Consider the following 16,404-nt stretch of genomic DNA (forward strand, 5'->3'; position numbering starts at 1 on the left):
TTATTGTAGTATGCATGATTATGTACAGATGTCTTTTAGGAATGATTGCCAGAGAAGGAACTCATACTCGACGTGTTATGAGAGCACTGACCCGGAAAGAAGTAATTCTGCCAACTCGAAAAGAAGACTCACCATCCTACTTAGAAACCATAACTTGAAGAATTGAGCATCCTTGCAGAAAATCTGAAGAATGCTCAAAAGGGGGGAGTTGATACCGAAATAATGAGAAAAAGGACTAATGTAGATATAGTAGTAGTCATGCTAAGGCTTAGAAAACTGCAGTTCTCGAACAGGCCCTGGGAACCAGCCCTGGGAATGAGCTGGGGACTGTGGAAACAATAATTAAAGATAATTAAAGAATTTAGTGGAGCATATAAGAACATCTAGAAACTTTCAGGATAAGGCTAAAGTATAATAATAAATAAAGGGTTCTGGTGATGGGAAAACATGCAAGGGGGAATTAAAGGGGGGGTAGCCTATAGTTTTGAATAGACAAGCATGCAAAATTTATAACTTTTAGGAATGATATCTACAAGATTTATGTATCTGTATTGTCTTGAAGAATGTGTACCTCTGCACGTGGACTACTTTGTAAAAAGGTATAAAAAACTTGACGAAAAAGGGAACTGTGGGACCCTGACTTTGGACGCTAGTCCGCAGGTTCCCCGGGCCCTGAATAAAGCACCGCATAAACTGACACTCTGTTAGTTTGTGTTCTGTTTGGGGCATCGGGCAGCAGTACGGTGCACTATGGTCAAAGTACAGGTATGGGGAAGCCTGGAAAATTGACTACATCACCCTTCCCCAAACCCACCAGGGCAAGCGCTACGTACTGAGCATGGTGGAAGCAACTACAGGATGGTTAGAAACCTACCCTGTGCCTCATGCCACTGCCCGGAACACCCTCTTGGGCCTAGAAAAACAAGTCCTTTGGAGGCATGGTACCCCTGAGAGAATTGAATCAGACAACGGAACCCATTTCAAGAACGGCCTTATCAACACCTGGGCCAAAGAACATGGTATTGAATGGATATATCATATCCCCTACCACACGCCAGCTGCCGGGAAAGTTGAAAGTCCTAATGGACTCCTTAAGACTACTTTGAAAGCACCAGGTGGTGGAACCTTCAGAAATTGGGAAATGAACTTGGCGAAAGCCACCTGGGTGGTTAACACCAGAGGGTCCATCAGTCGAGCCCGTCCTGCCCACTCTGAACCCCTGCACAGAGTCGACGGGAACAAGGTCCCTGTGGCACACATGAAAGGTATCTTAGGAAAGACTGTTTGGATTAATCCCACCACAGGCAAAGGCAAACCAATCCGTGGGATTGTTTTTGCTCAAGGACCTGGTTGCACTTGGTGGGTAATACAGAAAGATGGGGAAACCCGTTGTGTCCTGCAAGGAGACCTAATTGTTAGAGAGAACTGTATGTAAGGTTTCATTTTGTATTATATATCTGTAACAGGGTATTGTTTGGGTATGATGTAGATGGTAATAGAATAAGGGGTGGATTATGTCCTGGGGTACAATGCAAAAATGTGTATTCTATCACCATCTGTTAAAATGTGGGAGGGGTGGTGATCCTTATCTCTGTGGGAGATATCCTCTGCTGATGTGCCATCTGATAAGATCAGGGGGATGATCATCGTTATCTTTTCACAACCCATCCTTCCTCCAGAAGATATATTCTGTTAATGGGCCATTAAGTCCTCTTGTGTGACTGATAAGATTACATCATCCCATTGGGAGATGCTCCAGACAGGGGGAGGAGCCAAACATTTCCTACCTAGATAAAAAGTGAGATTTGGAACACCAAGGCAGTCCTTTCCACTTGATCCCAGAGGAAAGTCGGACTTTTTTCCAAATCATCGCTGGATCTTCAGAGGAAAACTGCACCTTCTACAGGAGCACTGCTTCAACTGAACCACATCTGTCATCCAGGAGGACTGCAGCCACCATTTATACAGACTGCTACCAACACCCTGACTGATAGGGTGTCAGGTTGTATTTCTGACTTTGTTGGTGGTTTTTCTTTTATATTATTGCATGTATTTTATTTTTTCTCTTTTCTCCTATTAAACTGTATTACTGACTTGGAGTCTCGCACTGGTTTTACTTTCAAACAAACACAACCCCAAACCTCGCTACCCGGTATCCCCCAAAATTCCACAAATCCTCCCCCAAAATCAAACTGGGACCCCTCAAAACTCACCTGAATCTCCCCAAATCCCCCCCCCCCCCCAATTCACCTGGGAACCCCCAAATCCCCAGAATTCAACCCAAAATTCACCTGGGACACCAAAACCCTCCAAATTCGCTCCAAAATGATTGGCAGCTTTACACACTCCAGTTTCCCACAAAAGGATCTAGAGTCCTGGGTGATTCATATACAAACTAAACGGAAAAAAACCTTTCTATTCATTCTCAGCAAAAAGAATCCCTATTCCTCCTTCTTTTGGACAAAACTGCCTTCACTTTCAAACTTATTCCCTTGCTCACTTACCTGCATAATGCTTAGTCCCTGTTCTGCATGCTCATTTTCTTCACTTTTACAAGGAATCCTCTCCTCATCTACTTCTTCCTCTGCTTCTTCCATTTCCTGTGCCTAGATCACCTGTTTCTCTGTTAGATTTGTTTCTCCAGCTGATTTTTGACAACTGTCCCTATCTTGTGGCACCACTCGCTCGAGAGAGGTGATTGTCCTGCTCTGCTCTGGGCTGGGACTGTGCTCTCTTCAAGCCCTGGGGGCAATTTTGGGTGCCACAACGTCAGAAAGACCTCAGGCTATTGGAGAAATGCCCAAAGGAGGGACACAGAGACCGTGAAGGAACTGGAGGGGAAGCCATACAAAGAGTGGCTGAGGGCATTTGGTTCAGCTGCAGAGAGGACACTGAGCTCACACCTCACTTGGGACCTCTCAGCCCCTCTCAAGGGCAGCACAGGGACAGCTTTGCTCTCTGCTCTCTGCGACCAGGGACAGGAGCCAAGGGAATGCCAGGAGCGGTGTCAGGGGACGATTAGGCTGGCTATCAGGGAAAGGCTTTTTTCCTCAGAGGCTGGTCAGGCACTGAATAGGTTCTCCAAGCAATGGGCACAGCCTCAAGGCTGCCAGAGATCCAGGAGCGTTTGGCCAATGCTCTCAGGGATGCAAAGGGTGGGACTGTTGGAGCGTCTGTGCAGGGTCAGGAGTTGGACTTTGACGTTCCCTAGGGGTCCCTTCCGACTCAGGAAACTCTTACCATTTTGCCCTCTTTCCTCTCCTTGCAAAATGCTCTCAGCTTACTGTTCCACTGCATGTTCCCCTTCTGAAACCTCAGCTACTTCTTTCCAGTTCAAGCACAGTTCTACTGGTTACAATCCAAAGATATACAGATTGAAAAACAACCAAAAAGAAACACCTATTTGGAATGTCGTGGTCTTATTTGGATCTCGAACTATGAAGTCGATTGTGCCTTCCAAGTTCTAAAAGCAAAACAACAACAAAAAACACCCACCACACCGTTTTAACATAGGGATTTGCTTTCTTCTAAGAAATCCATATCCCTTCTCAAAATGGATCTATTTCAGTAAGAGATCATCTTGAATAGATCACTTACTATCTAAAGAACCTGGAACACTCAGATCCGTAATGATTAGCCTGTTACCTTGTCGTTTTCTGTTCCAAAGGCAAATGAATTTGCTCAATTGCCGTTTGTAACAAGGACAGAGTTCAAAGTGAGGCTCTGAGAAATGTTTTGGTTTCCCTCTTCTATCTCTATCAAAAGCACTTTCTTCAATGGCTGAAACAATACTTGATATAGTCTGAATTTTAAAGGTCATGAAAATTTTCTCAAAAGTGAAAAATTAATATCGCAGTCAGGTTTTAAACCAACAGGAATTTTTGTTTTACCTGTTTGAAGATTTCCTTCACACCAAAATGATGGCTGATGGATACCTAGAAGAAATCAATTCCCACAAAATGCTTCCAGGTAAGCCATTACATCATCCATTTCAATTTGCTTCAGTGTCCCGTTCCTGTCCAATTGAAGGTCCCTGTTTAAGAGACTCAAGTACGGAGATAAATAAAATTAAATATGACTACAGTGCCTTTAAATCTAAATCGAACTTCCTGATCAATCTCATAAAACCTTTAGGCTAAATGTTGCCATTGATCTGTTTCTACTGAACAGAATCATGTCCTGGCTTGTTACAGATTAGATCATTACAAAGAAAGAAATGCAGAGGAGTTAAAATATTTCCAAAGAAGCATTTGACATCCTTCCTTTTGGATGGGGAATCATTCCAACTCTGTTGGCGGCCTCGTAGGAGCTCTGGCTCTGCAGCCTGTCTGTAGAAAACTACCTTAGTTCTGTTAAAGGTCTGTTCAAGGTTACCGTGTCCTAGGCGTGACTATAGGAGAAAAACAAAATCATAAATTTTAACGTTGAGATAAGCAAGAACAATGGAAAAGACATCTGGGGAAGCAAGATCCTGTTTAGTTGATATACCTTGTCCACTTCAAAGAGTATCTTACGCAATAACTAGACTGTAGAAAGATAGATCTTAGATGAACCAATAGAATTACTATTAACATATATACGTCTTTTGTGTAAGCAATCGTACTCTTTGTAACAAACTCTAAGTAACCACTGAAAACGTATAAAAATCATCTCTTTGTTAAAAATAAAGACTCGTTTCTTTGCATTCATCTTGAGTGCGTGTTATTGATTCCTGTTGTCCAGCATGAAAACCCCAGCATCTTGGTGACCCCGACGTGATGATCCGAAGGGGCCAGACTGCTTAACAGACGGACTTTTATGTGGAGGGTCTCTGTGCGTGCCGCCTAGGAGATCGTTGACTTCCCACAGTGGTTGCGACCGGGCGTCCGAGAGAGGCGCGAGTGGCCACTGTCGACCGGTGAGTCGGAGCCTTAGACGGCTGTAAAAAATTTGCAGGATGGGAAACACGGTATCAGCTATCGAGAAGGCTACTGTTGATGCCTTAATGAAACTTGCCCAAAAGAAAGGAGAGACTGTTGATCGGTCTTCACTCGTGAATTTACTGTGTTGGGCTAAACGTCGTGGTTTTTTAAAAGACTCTACCGATGTTTTTAAAGAGACTACTTGGCAAGAAGTCGGGGCAGATTTGTGGGAAGCTATACAAACTGGGAATAAGGAGGTAAAATCCTTAGCTCCTACGTACCGGCAGCTGCGCATGTTAATTGAACAAATGGGTGCTGAAATTGAGCTGGAACTCGCAGCATAGACCATGGTCACTGCCGTAGCTGGTAAACTCATCCGAGTCTGCTACTGTCCCACCCGAGTACGTGTCAGCCCCTGAGGCCCGTGGCCCCTATGATGATTTAATACCACCCTGGGACCCTACCGATGTTCATAATGTGCCTTCCTTTGCACCCCCGGCACCTACGGCACCCTCTGCGCCCTCGGTACCTACGGCACCCCCAGTAACAATGAGCGTAGCGCCCGCTAATCCCACTAATACTGACCCCGTGTTACATCTGCCCTCACCTCCCACTTTCGACCCAGCGACTGTGCCTCTTCCCGAAGAAACAGAAATGGACACGGACGATTTACAGTCCACACTCCAAAAGCAGACCGAAACCATGCTTGAACTGTTAGGTGAAATGAAGCGGCTTGATAAGGGTTCCAAAAGTAAAATTATTCGGGAAGCATATAAAAAGGCCCATAACGCCATTCTCTCCGGCCTCAAAACTTTAGAGGAAAATTCTTTTTCTGCACCGAATACTTCTACATCTCAACGCCTACAGAACATTATCAATTTGGTTAAGGCGGGGGAGTGGGATATGCCTACTGCAAATCAATTTCTAACATCTAAAGGTTTACCCCCAATAATGCTTTCTGAAATTGAAAACACAAATGTTTCTCATTCTACAGAAAAGGAAGGGACGGGATTGTTAACTACCTTTAATGACTCTTTTCAGCGTTGGTGGAACAAAGGAGGCTCGGGAGGCTCGGGAGGCTCGGGAGGCTTGGGAGGCTCGGGAGACTCAGGGAAAGGTCCTGACTAAACTTCCATCCCCAAAGACCCTTCTTTTGACATGAATAAGAGGTGGAAAGGAGTGGTAACAAATGCTGAGTTGACGGGAGATTTTCAGTTTGTCTCAGCTCCGGTGGTGCGAGGAACTGGTGGTAATAATGCTTGGCAGCCCTTAGACTGGCAAATGATAGCAAGGGTTCAAAAATCTGTAATGGACTACGGTGTTGATAATCACTTGGTAAGGCGGCAAGTGGAAGCATTGCTAAAATATCAAGAACTCATCCCTGCTGACCTTAAGGCTATGTTTGAGCTTATACTAGGACCTACTAGTTATATGTTATTTTTAGCAAAGTGGCAACAAAGATTGGAGCTTAAACAATTAGATAATGTCAATTTGCCACAAGGTGATCCTCTACGCTTTGCCACGCTAGATATGCTTATGGAAAATGGTCAATTCATCGATCCACAAAGACAGGCAATGTTAGGGGCTCGCATTTTAGCTCAAAGCAAGTCTGCTGCTTTAGAAGCTTTTAACAACTTGCCCCAAGTAGGTAAGCCTAGACAACCTTATTTACATATTCAGCAAAAGGAAGATGAATCCTTTTTGTCTTTTGTGGACAGGATTAAAGAAGGAGTAGAGGTAGCACCAGATGTCCCTCCTGATATGAAAGATACTTTAGTAAAAGAAATAGCTATGCAAAATGCAAATGCCACCTGCAAGCGATTATTAGCAGCATTACCAGCTCATATGACAATAATACAAATGATTGAACAATGTTCACGAGCCCCTTTAGAAATTGAAAAGGACAAAGCTCGAATTCATGCTGCTGCTTTAGCTGCAGCCATCACTCAAGCACACAAGCAAGGGAACGGGGACAAAGGCCCTCCCAATACATGCTATAATTGCCATCATACCAGACATATTAGAAAGCATTGCCCTTCACGTTTGGCAAAACAACAACAAAATAACAATACGAACCTCACATCTACATCATTTGTCGGCACTTGCCGCCGATGCGAAAAGTTTGGCCACAAGGCAAATGAATGCCGATCCAAATTTAAAAAGGATGGGACACCGTTGGCGGGAAACGAGATGAGCCGCGAGGGGGGCTCTGCGAACAAAAAGAACTCCTCAGTAGCCATGGCTGTCTCTACAACATGCTCCCCGCCACAAAAAGGAGCGCTGGAGTCGATTTGGTAACTAGAGACTCCGTGACTATTTTTGATGATTCTGTTACCGTCATTGATAGTACTACCAAAGGTCCACTAGGTGGCTGTATGGCCGCATTATTGCTAGGGAGATCGTCGGCCACTTTAGTCAGCATTTTCGTTTTACCTGGTGTAATTGATGCTGATTATAGTGGTGTTATCAGAATAGTAGTGAAAGTCTTTTCCCCACCAATGTTCATTCCACAAGGTAGTGTAATTGCTCAACTTGTTCCTTTTCTTCCCCAGGTTCCAACAGCTACTAATTCACAAAGATCTGGTGGTTTTGGTAGTACCGGACCCTTAATTGCCTTTGCTCAAGTCATGACTAGTGATAGACCGACCCGGCAAGTAACCGTAAAATTGTATTCTGATAATATCGATGATTCCAAAATGCTTGAACATTCAATGATGCTAGACACTGGGTCAGACGTCACCATAATACCACTAACTGCTTGGCCTCAGCAGTGGCCCACTACATTCTTAAATGAGCAAATCTTAGGAGTTGCTGGAACCACCCGTACTTTACAAAGTCAGGAATTCGTAGAAATTACTGATAAAGAGGGAAACAAGGCTGTAGTAAAACCTTATGTACTAGACACTCCTCTTTGGATCCTTGGTAGAGACACACTTAGTCAATGGAATGCCATTTTAACCAACCAACATTTTCAGGGGCGGCCACCGAGCCGATAGGTGCTCGACCCACTATACAACTAACATGGAAATCTGACCAACCAGTATGGGTGGCTCAGTGGCCCATCACTAAAGATAAATTAGAGCATCTCCATTCATTAGTACAAGAACAATTAGCCTTTGGTCATTTACAACCTTCTATGAGTCCCTGGAATACCCCCGTTTTTGTTATACAAAAAAAGTCGCGAAAATGGAGATTTTTACATGACTTAAGGGCAGTCAATAATCAAATGCACTCTTTAGGAATTCTGCAACCAGGTTTGCCATCGCCAGCTGGTTTACCAAAAAGCTATCACCTGTTTATTATTGATATCAAAGATTGCTTTTTTAGCATTCCGTTGCACCCTGAAGATACCAAACGATTTGCATTTCGTGTGCCCTCCATTAATTACAGTGCACCTATGAAAAGATATGAGTGGGTGGTACTCCCTCAAGGTATGAAAAATAGTCCTACAATTTGTCAATAGTTTGTAGACCAAGCCTTACATCAATGGAGACTTAATAATCCAAATTTTCTAACATATCATTATATGGATGACATTTTAGTCGCAAGTGAATTTCCATTACCCCCTTAAAACAAAAGGAATTATTGCTAGAATTAGAAAAGTGGGGATTGAAAGTGGCAGAAAAAAAGGTGCAATTCTCCGACCCTTGGTCTTACTTGGGCTTTAAAATAACACAAGCTCGCTTTGTGCCTCAAAAGGTAACTTTACATGCAAATATTGAAACAGTCAATGATGTGCAAAAGCTTCTAGGAGACATTCAAAGCATACGTGCATGGGCAGGTATTTCAAATCAAGACTCATATCCTTTAAGAAAATTGTTACAAGGTTCAAAGGACATTAATGATAGAAGGGAATTAACCCAAGAAGGGAAACAAGCACTGCAAATAATTGCTAAAAAGTTGCATTGTACAACTGCTTTTAGGTTTGATCCTACCATACCAATAAACCTTTATATCATTAACTACCCTGCTGAACAAATTGCTATAATTGGGCAGGAATCATTCAAGACTTTCTTCTTATTGGAATGGGTGTTTTTAGCATGTAGCCCCACTTCCTCTGTTACAAGACGTATTGATCATTTAGGATCCTTAATTGTGAAAGCACGCCAACGAGTGCGTACTGTTTTTGGAGTTGATGCATCTTCTCTTTATGTGCCCATAAATAATTTGTCTCTTTGCACTGAATGGCAATCACTATCGTATACATTCGCTACAGCCACTATTGGCTTAGAACTTGATAATCATTACCCGTCACATGCCTTGTTTTCCACTAACCTCCCACTAAAAGGTCAAACATTGCGAAACTCTAAGCCAATTCCCAATGCGATCACTGTTTTTACTGATGCCAGTGGAAGGACCAAAAGGTTCAGATATGCAATATGGAAAAATGGCAACTGGGATGTCGTAGTTTACCAACATCCGGAAGGATCAGTGCAATTACTTGAACTCAAGGCTGTAACCTTAGCTTTTCAACACTTTGACTTTCAAGAAATTAATCTCGTTAGCGATTCCTTGTATGTTGCCTCTATCTTGGAAAGAATTGAGGACGCATTAATAGGTCGAATCTCAAACTCCTTAATTTATCATGAACTCATTCTTCTAGTAAATGTAATTAATATCAGGCACCATGCCTTTTTCTCAACACATATCCGCAGCCATCTCAATCTACCAGGGTTTTTATCAGAAGGAAACGCCAAAATTGACCAAATCGTATCCTCACCAGCCATTGGACTCAGTAATTTTGACCTTGCCGTTGCCTCTCATGCCTTTTTTCACCAGTCAGCATTAAGCCTACAGAAGGAATTCCATCTAACAAAACGAGAGGCACGAGGTATCATAGCATGTTGTCCTGATTGGGCAAAACTACCCCCAATCCAGTTACAAGGAGTGAACCCTCGTGGTCTCCACCCTAGAACATTGTTTCAATCAGATGTCACAATCGTGCCATCATTTGGACGCTTTAAACATGTACATGTCACTGTTGATACCTGTAGCAGACTAGTATGGGCAACGCCTATGATAAACGCCAAAAGTAAGGCAACCTGCAGACACTGGTTAGAAGCTTTTGCAGTGCATGGTGTCCCACAACACATAAAAACAGATAACGGTCCTAATTATGTTAGTTCTACTTCACGTGAGTTCCTACGTAGATGGAACATTACCCATGTCACAGGAGTACCTCACAATAGTACTGGGCAAGCTATTGTAGAACGCAAACATCAAGACCTTAAACGCCTTTTCTCTGCTTTACAAAGGGAGGGGAATGTCACCCTCTCTCCACAAGAAATCGTAGCAAAAACATTGTATGTCCACAATTGGAAAATGTGGATGGAACGCCCTGAGCTAAAAACCCAAATGTTGCCCATTACACTGCATTTTTGCAAGGATGAATCTTTGACTGTTCATAAGATACAAGTATCTGTATGGGAACCCCAATCACAACAATGGACTGGTCCCCACCAATTATTGACATGGGGACAGGGTTATGCTTGTGTATTAACAGGTGCTAAACCTAATTGGATCCCAGCCAAGTGGGTCAAGCCTTGGATATCAAAGATTGGGGAAACTGGAGAAGACACGGAGCCAAATTCAACGGTGGAAGAATAGAGTGCAAGATCTCATCCCGATCCTAATCATTATTCTCAAGGAACCAATAAGAACACACCCTAATATCCCCGACTTTCCAGATGTGATTGATTTGCATAGACTAGTACAGAAATATCTTAGGTCTAGAATACAAGAAGTATTATTTCCTCGTTGCGGTTGTGTAGTATGGAAATTAGGAACTTTCTTATGTGGAAATTGTAAAAGGGAGTATAACTCCAGTGATATTTATACTTGCTTTTATGGATGTAATGAATGTCAGGAACGCCAATCAGTAAGACCTTTAGAATCACTTAGAAAGTGGTTAAAACTGCCTGACTTAACTGTTAGTGAAGCTATAAGCTTATTTGAATCAATAGAAGAAAGGAATTTAGCATTGCATGCGTGGTATATTTTAAATTATACAAAGCTAGTTGAGACTGCTTGGTGTACTATTATTATATCTAGCCAATATACTGTTGCCTGCAAAATCCATAGCAATAATGATGCTAATTAAGCTACTAACACTATGTTTGACTCTTACCCAGTGCTTTTTGCAATCAATCACCCTCCCTCAAGAGAACTTCTGGATCGCTTGGGCCAACAAAACTGGTAACACAAATTTTTGTTTACATCTTATTGCAGCCACTGAACCATTTAAAACTTGCCTCATTGGGTCACCGGTACAACCACAAGAAATTACTATAGCCCCCCCTATCAATTGCTCAGAAGAAAAAAACAACAGTCACTGCCTGGCAAAAATAATCAAATCTCTAAATACAACCCTGCCATGGGATCCTCAAGAGTTAAATTTACTAGACAGTCGAAAAGCAAATCACTCCGGATGTGTGTATTTTGGGCAGACTAGTTGGAACATTAATGAATCTAAAAAACAAGTCTGGCTAACCCCTCATAAGTTTTACAATAGTAGTGAACATTGTGGATCATCCCCCTATGGGTGGGGTTCAGGTCATATTCACTTAGACGTTTCTAAGCCCCTTTCCCTACCTCAAGGCCTATATTTAATCTGTGGAGATAGAGCCTGGCAAGGAATACCTCATCATGCTTATGGGGGTCCTTGTTACCTTGGCAAATTATCTTTAATGCTACCCTCTTATAATCATTTGATTGCCTGGAACATTTCCAAAAATCAAAGGGAAAAACGACAAGTCTCGGAATTAGATGATAAATGCGATGATGAAGTGGAACTATGGAGTAGAACCGCTCAATTTTTTGCAGCGTTACTACCCCCAGAGGAAACAACACAAGCGCTAACTGAGATCCAACACCTAGCGTGCTGGACATCTAAACAGGCCAATGTCACTACACAAGTTCTGTCCCAAATGGCTCAAGATATGAGTAGTCTCCGACAAGCTATTCTTCAAAACAGAGCAGCTATTGATTACCTTTTGTTGGCCCAAAGTAAAGGCTGTGAAGATTTTGAAGGAATGTGTTGTTTTAACTTGTCCGATCCTAGTGATTCAATCCAGAAGCAGCTAGAATGGCTTCAAGATCACGCTAAGAAGATTACTGTCAATCACAACCCCCTTGATGACGGGTTAATGTCTTTTGGGATTTCTGCATGGGTAAAAGATATCCTTAAGATAGGAATTATTATTGTACTAATTGTAGTAATTGTGTTATGCATGGGACCTTGCATCACCCAGGGTTTTTCCTTTCAAATTCGACGTATGGCCAATGCTGTTCTTGAAAAGAAAGGGGGAGATGTTGGCGGCCTAGTAGGAGCTCTGGCTCTGCAGCCTGTCTATAGAAAACTACCTTAGTTATGTTAAAGGTCTGTTCAAGGTTACCGTGTCCTTGGCGTGACTATAGGAGAAAAACAAAATCATAAATTTTAACGTTGAGATAAGCAAGAACAAAGGAAAAGACATCTGGGGAAGCAAGATCCTGTTTAGTTGACATACCATGTCCACTTCAAAGAGTATCTTACGCAATAACTAGACTGTAGAAAGATAGATCTTAGATGAACCAATAGAATTACTATTAACATATATACGTGTCCTGGTTTAGGGCAAATTTCGGAGGAAACCTCTGAATGAGGTCCCTCGGGAAAAAGGAAAAGGAAAAAAAAAATTGGAGAGAAGTGGAAAAAAAAGAACTGTTTATTCAACAGGCAACACACCTCCCAGCGCAACAATGAACAATATCACACAGCAAAACCTCTCGCCGTTCCGAGGAGATGGCAGATTTAGAAGAGTTCTTTCCGTGGGCTGCCCGGCTCACTCAGTCTGCTCTCAGTCCCTCTAGTGCTGGGGAATGCCGCGGCCCAGGCCAGGCCCGGTGGGCCACAGGTGTGAGCTCCCGGTGCTCTTCTGGGTCTTCAGTCCAAAGCAGGTTCAAACAGTTCCAGGAAAACAGAAAAAAAATGGGAAAAAAAAAAAAAACAACAAAAAAACAATCCAGGGGGCTTCTCTGCCTCAGCTAGCCAAAAAACTAACCAAGAGCAAAGGAGAGCTCTCTCTCGCTGTCCACCGCAGACAACACAGTCTGAGAGCAGGAATGAGGGGGAGCCAGTGCAGTCTCTGATAACAAACTCTGCACTTCTTCTTCCCCCCTCTGCCCTTTCACTCCTGGAACCAGTCTTAAAGTTGAAGAATTTAATATTCAACACCAACAGAACAGACAATTTGGGGATATAGGCATCATACAGTCACCCCAAGACAATACGTCTTTTGTGTAACCAATCGTACTCTTTGTAACAAACTCTAAGTAACCACTGAAAACGTATAAAAATCATCTCTTTGTTAAAAATAAAGACTCTGCTCTTTGCATTCATATTGAGTGCGTGTTATTGATTCCTGTTCTCCAGCATGAAGACCCCAGCAAACACTGCTTTACATAAGAGGTCAAATTACTGTCTTCCATGTTAGTTCTGCACTGTCCTCAGTGGAGCCTTTCTGGTTTATTGGCCTTTGACTTGGACATAAAGCTGAGTCTTGATTCAAGAAAAATCAATATTCACACTTGTTTTCATTTACACGGGCATTGGCTTGGTCTCCTAAACAAAGAGAATGATGGGGAATTTATGTAGGTGTTCAGAGAGGTAACATTCTCTTTCCGCAAGCTGGCATTGTATTTTCACTAGGCCTGTTACCTCTGGCTTTGTTTTAATAGCTCAAATTATTAGGAAGAGTATCAAACCTCCAGCTCTAACCACAGTCCCACTGCGAGGTGTGTGAAGGTATGTGCATCTGCCCCTCAGGTCCATACTGCTCTTCTCATGTGCCTCTGATCGAGCAGGTAGGAAAGACTGTTGCATTTCCTAGATGCATTGTAAATGGTACATTCCATGACCCCTGCTATGCCCTGTAGCTTGGTCCCTCTCCCCGTCTGGCCATACAGGGCTGGCTGGGATCCAATTCCTCCCAGACCCCCTTTTCAGATCCTAGAAAAGATCTGTGCCCCCTGACCTCTGTCTCTTTTACTCTTGCTTCCTCTTTTCCTCGCTACATACGAGAAATAAACCCTGTAACTTCATCAGGGAAAAGAGCCTCTTTTGTTATATAATTTACATCCATGAGGCAAGGGCCCCAGGAGCCATCACCCTAACACCTGAGCTAGACCAGAGGAAGGGCGAAGAACCCCATTTTAGGGCTGAGAAAAAGCCTCAGTTGGCGCCCAACTTGAATGGTCTCTACAGAGCACACCACGTTCGGCTGTGACTCCTATTTTAGGGATTCAAGAAGCCTTGGAGCTGATAAACTAGCTTAAATTTCTTTAACCTGCATTTTGTGCAGTTCGATGACCATTAAGCATGAACCGGGAGCCTGTCAGAAGCCCAGGCAGGTCGGTTCTGGACGTAGACCCACTAGAGTTACTGAGACGCCTCTGCCTGCAAGAAAAAAAAAGGTGAGTGGAAGCCTCCTTTTGCGGCGTTTGGGTTCCTGGAGCTCTGTGTGGGGGTCTCACCGGTGGCATTTGGCTGGCACGGCACAGCTCTCGAGGAGAGAGACGGAGCGGGCGTGTGAGAGGTGTGCCTAAGCCCACGTTCTGTGGTGCGCGGACTGGGGGGGCTGGACGCAGTCACCCAGGCGCAGCGGCAGGCAGGCAGATTTGATCGGTTTCAAAGCGGTGGCATGGAGGTTTTTTTTGCGGTTTTTTGCTGTTTTTGCGGGTTTTTGCGGCTGGGTCGGTCCCTACAGCTCTGCGGGAGCCACGTGGGTTTTACCGACAGAAACGGCAAAACTGACATCGGCTCCGCATCCAGTAAAGCCTGAAAACCGTAGTGTACCTGGCACGTTTTAACAACTAACTCTCTTCCTGTGTTTTTAACTGTAGTGGGGTAGATATAGTGGCAAATTGTTAAACATCATGGGCTTACAGCAATCTGCCTTACAAAAGAGTATAAGAAACCAACTAAGGGAAATATTAAGTTCAGGAAATGTTTTAATATCTAAGAAAAAATTAGCCCGTTTTGCCAGCTGGCTGTCTGTTGAAAAATCTGACCTTGAATTGCAAAATATGAATTCGATTTCATTTTGGGATGAAATAGGGGATTTATTAAATTTAAAAGTGGAAAATGGAGATAAAACAGTTTCTGAATTCCTCCCGAATTTTCTTACAAATTCGGAAACTTAATTCAGACAGAAAACAGCAGAGAGCAGCTGCAAAACGGTTCAGACTCACCTTCCCTTATCCCAAAACCCTATAACCTGGACCTGGAGGGGACCCACGGGTCTCCCTGGGGGGTGCAGTGCTCCCAGCACTGCTGTGGCTGCTCTGAGTCCCTGGGTCCTCCCCGGTATTCCGGTTCTGACAATTTTTAGAAAATTGTCCGCACTCCTTCCTTGTTCCCTTCCCCCCGGGCCACAGCCACGTGGCTACACCTGAAGGTGTCGGGGTCCCAGATAGCTCTGGCCATGCCATACAGCCCGTAGGGGGTTCCCATATGGTGGCAGCCACGTGTTTCCTCCTTCATTCTGAAATCCCCTTCACCCTCCGGTCCCTGCCCCTAAGCCTGTCCCCTCCCATAACCCATCCCCGCCCTCGGCTCCACTGTCCCCTGCCCCCTCCAAGACCCCGCCCTGCACGTCACCCCGCGACCCCGCCCACATGTGTTGCAACCCTGGAGCCCACCACCCCTCCCCCGCTCCAGTTTCACATTCCTTCCCTCCAACCTGCTGCGGGGTGGGGGAGGGCAGTGGAGCCCCTGCCGAGTTCAGTGCCGGTGGGGGTGGGGGTGGGGAGGGGTCAGCTCACAGCCCCTGGGGAACGGATGGTGTCCCCGTGGTGGGGGGGGAGTGGGCAGACCCCGGTCCGGGTGGGGGGGGATGCCCAACCCGGAAAGTCAACACCAGGAAAAAGAGTATATACCATCAGTTGCTCCTGTAGTTTATCTTGGTAAGAGGAATGGTAGAAGAAGTTATCAACCTTTCTCCTAACAAGATAAAAAAGGAAATTTGTAAAGTACAGAGAGAATTTGGTAGAAATAGTGACATCTTTAAAGGCATGATGAGAGCCACCTTTAACTCGAACTGGTTCCATATGATATCAAAGATCTTTTCCGATGTCTGTTAACTCCTTCAGAATATGATCTATGGGAAAGCCTGTGGAAAAGATCTTTGAAAGTGCTTTTATTACTAGAGCTTTTGAAAAGCTCCCATGATGTAAAAGATGCTGAAAATAATGACATAACATATGAACACCTATGTGGGGAAAAGGATTGGCATTGCCCCGAAAGCCAAAGAAGAGTATTATCCAAGTCTGTTCTGGATAAAATATGCAATGTTGCAGAAAAGGCTTATAATCAATTACCAACAGTCAATACAAAAGGCAGTTATGTTAACATTAAACAGTTTGCTTCTGAGAATTTCTTACAGTTTGTGGACCGCCTTCGTGCGCAAGTGGAAAGACAGGTGTCTGATCCAGTGGTACAAGCTGAATTAATTAAAGAGATGGC

General features: G+C 43.8%; 1 protein-coding gene across 1 annotated transcript; it reads left to right on the forward strand.

Annotated features, from left to right (window-relative positions):
• The first annotated feature begins 4,936 nt into the window (after nt 1-4,936).
• Nucleotides 4,937-14,250, forward strand: LOC148220094 (uncharacterized). Its single transcript, XM_088155778.1, has 5 exons — nt 4,937-5,239; nt 5,526-5,714; nt 6,042-7,133; nt 11,480-12,173; nt 14,243-14,250. The coding sequence occupies exons 1-5, from the start codon at nt 4,937-4,939 to the stop codon at nt 14,248-14,250; spliced, it is 2,286 nt and encodes a 761-aa protein (XP_088011904.1).
• Nucleotides 14,251-16,404: the final 2,154 nt, after the last annotated feature.

The sequence above is a fragment of the Sturnus vulgaris genome, chromosome W (assembly GCF_052056855.1).
Source record: "Sturnus vulgaris isolate bStuVul1 chromosome W, bStuVul1.hap1, whole genome shotgun sequence".
Classification (NCBI taxonomy): Eukaryota; Metazoa; Chordata; class Aves; order Passeriformes; family Sturnidae; genus Sturnus; species Sturnus vulgaris.

Excerpts from the sequence above, each read along its gene's own strand:
- LOC148220094 (XM_088155778.1), top strand. The coding sequence starts at position 4,937 with ATGGGAAACACGGTATCAGCTATCGAGAAGGCTACTGTTGATGCCTTA. Across the intron at positions 5,240-5,525 it reads AAATTGAGCTGGAACTCGCA|GCGACTGTGCCTCTTCCCGA; the intron begins GCATAGACCATG and ends ACTTTCGACCCA. Across the intron at positions 7,134-11,479 it reads CGAACAAAAAGAACTCCTCA|CCCCTTTCCCTACCTCAAGG; the intron begins GTAGCCATGGCT and ends GACGTTTCTAAG.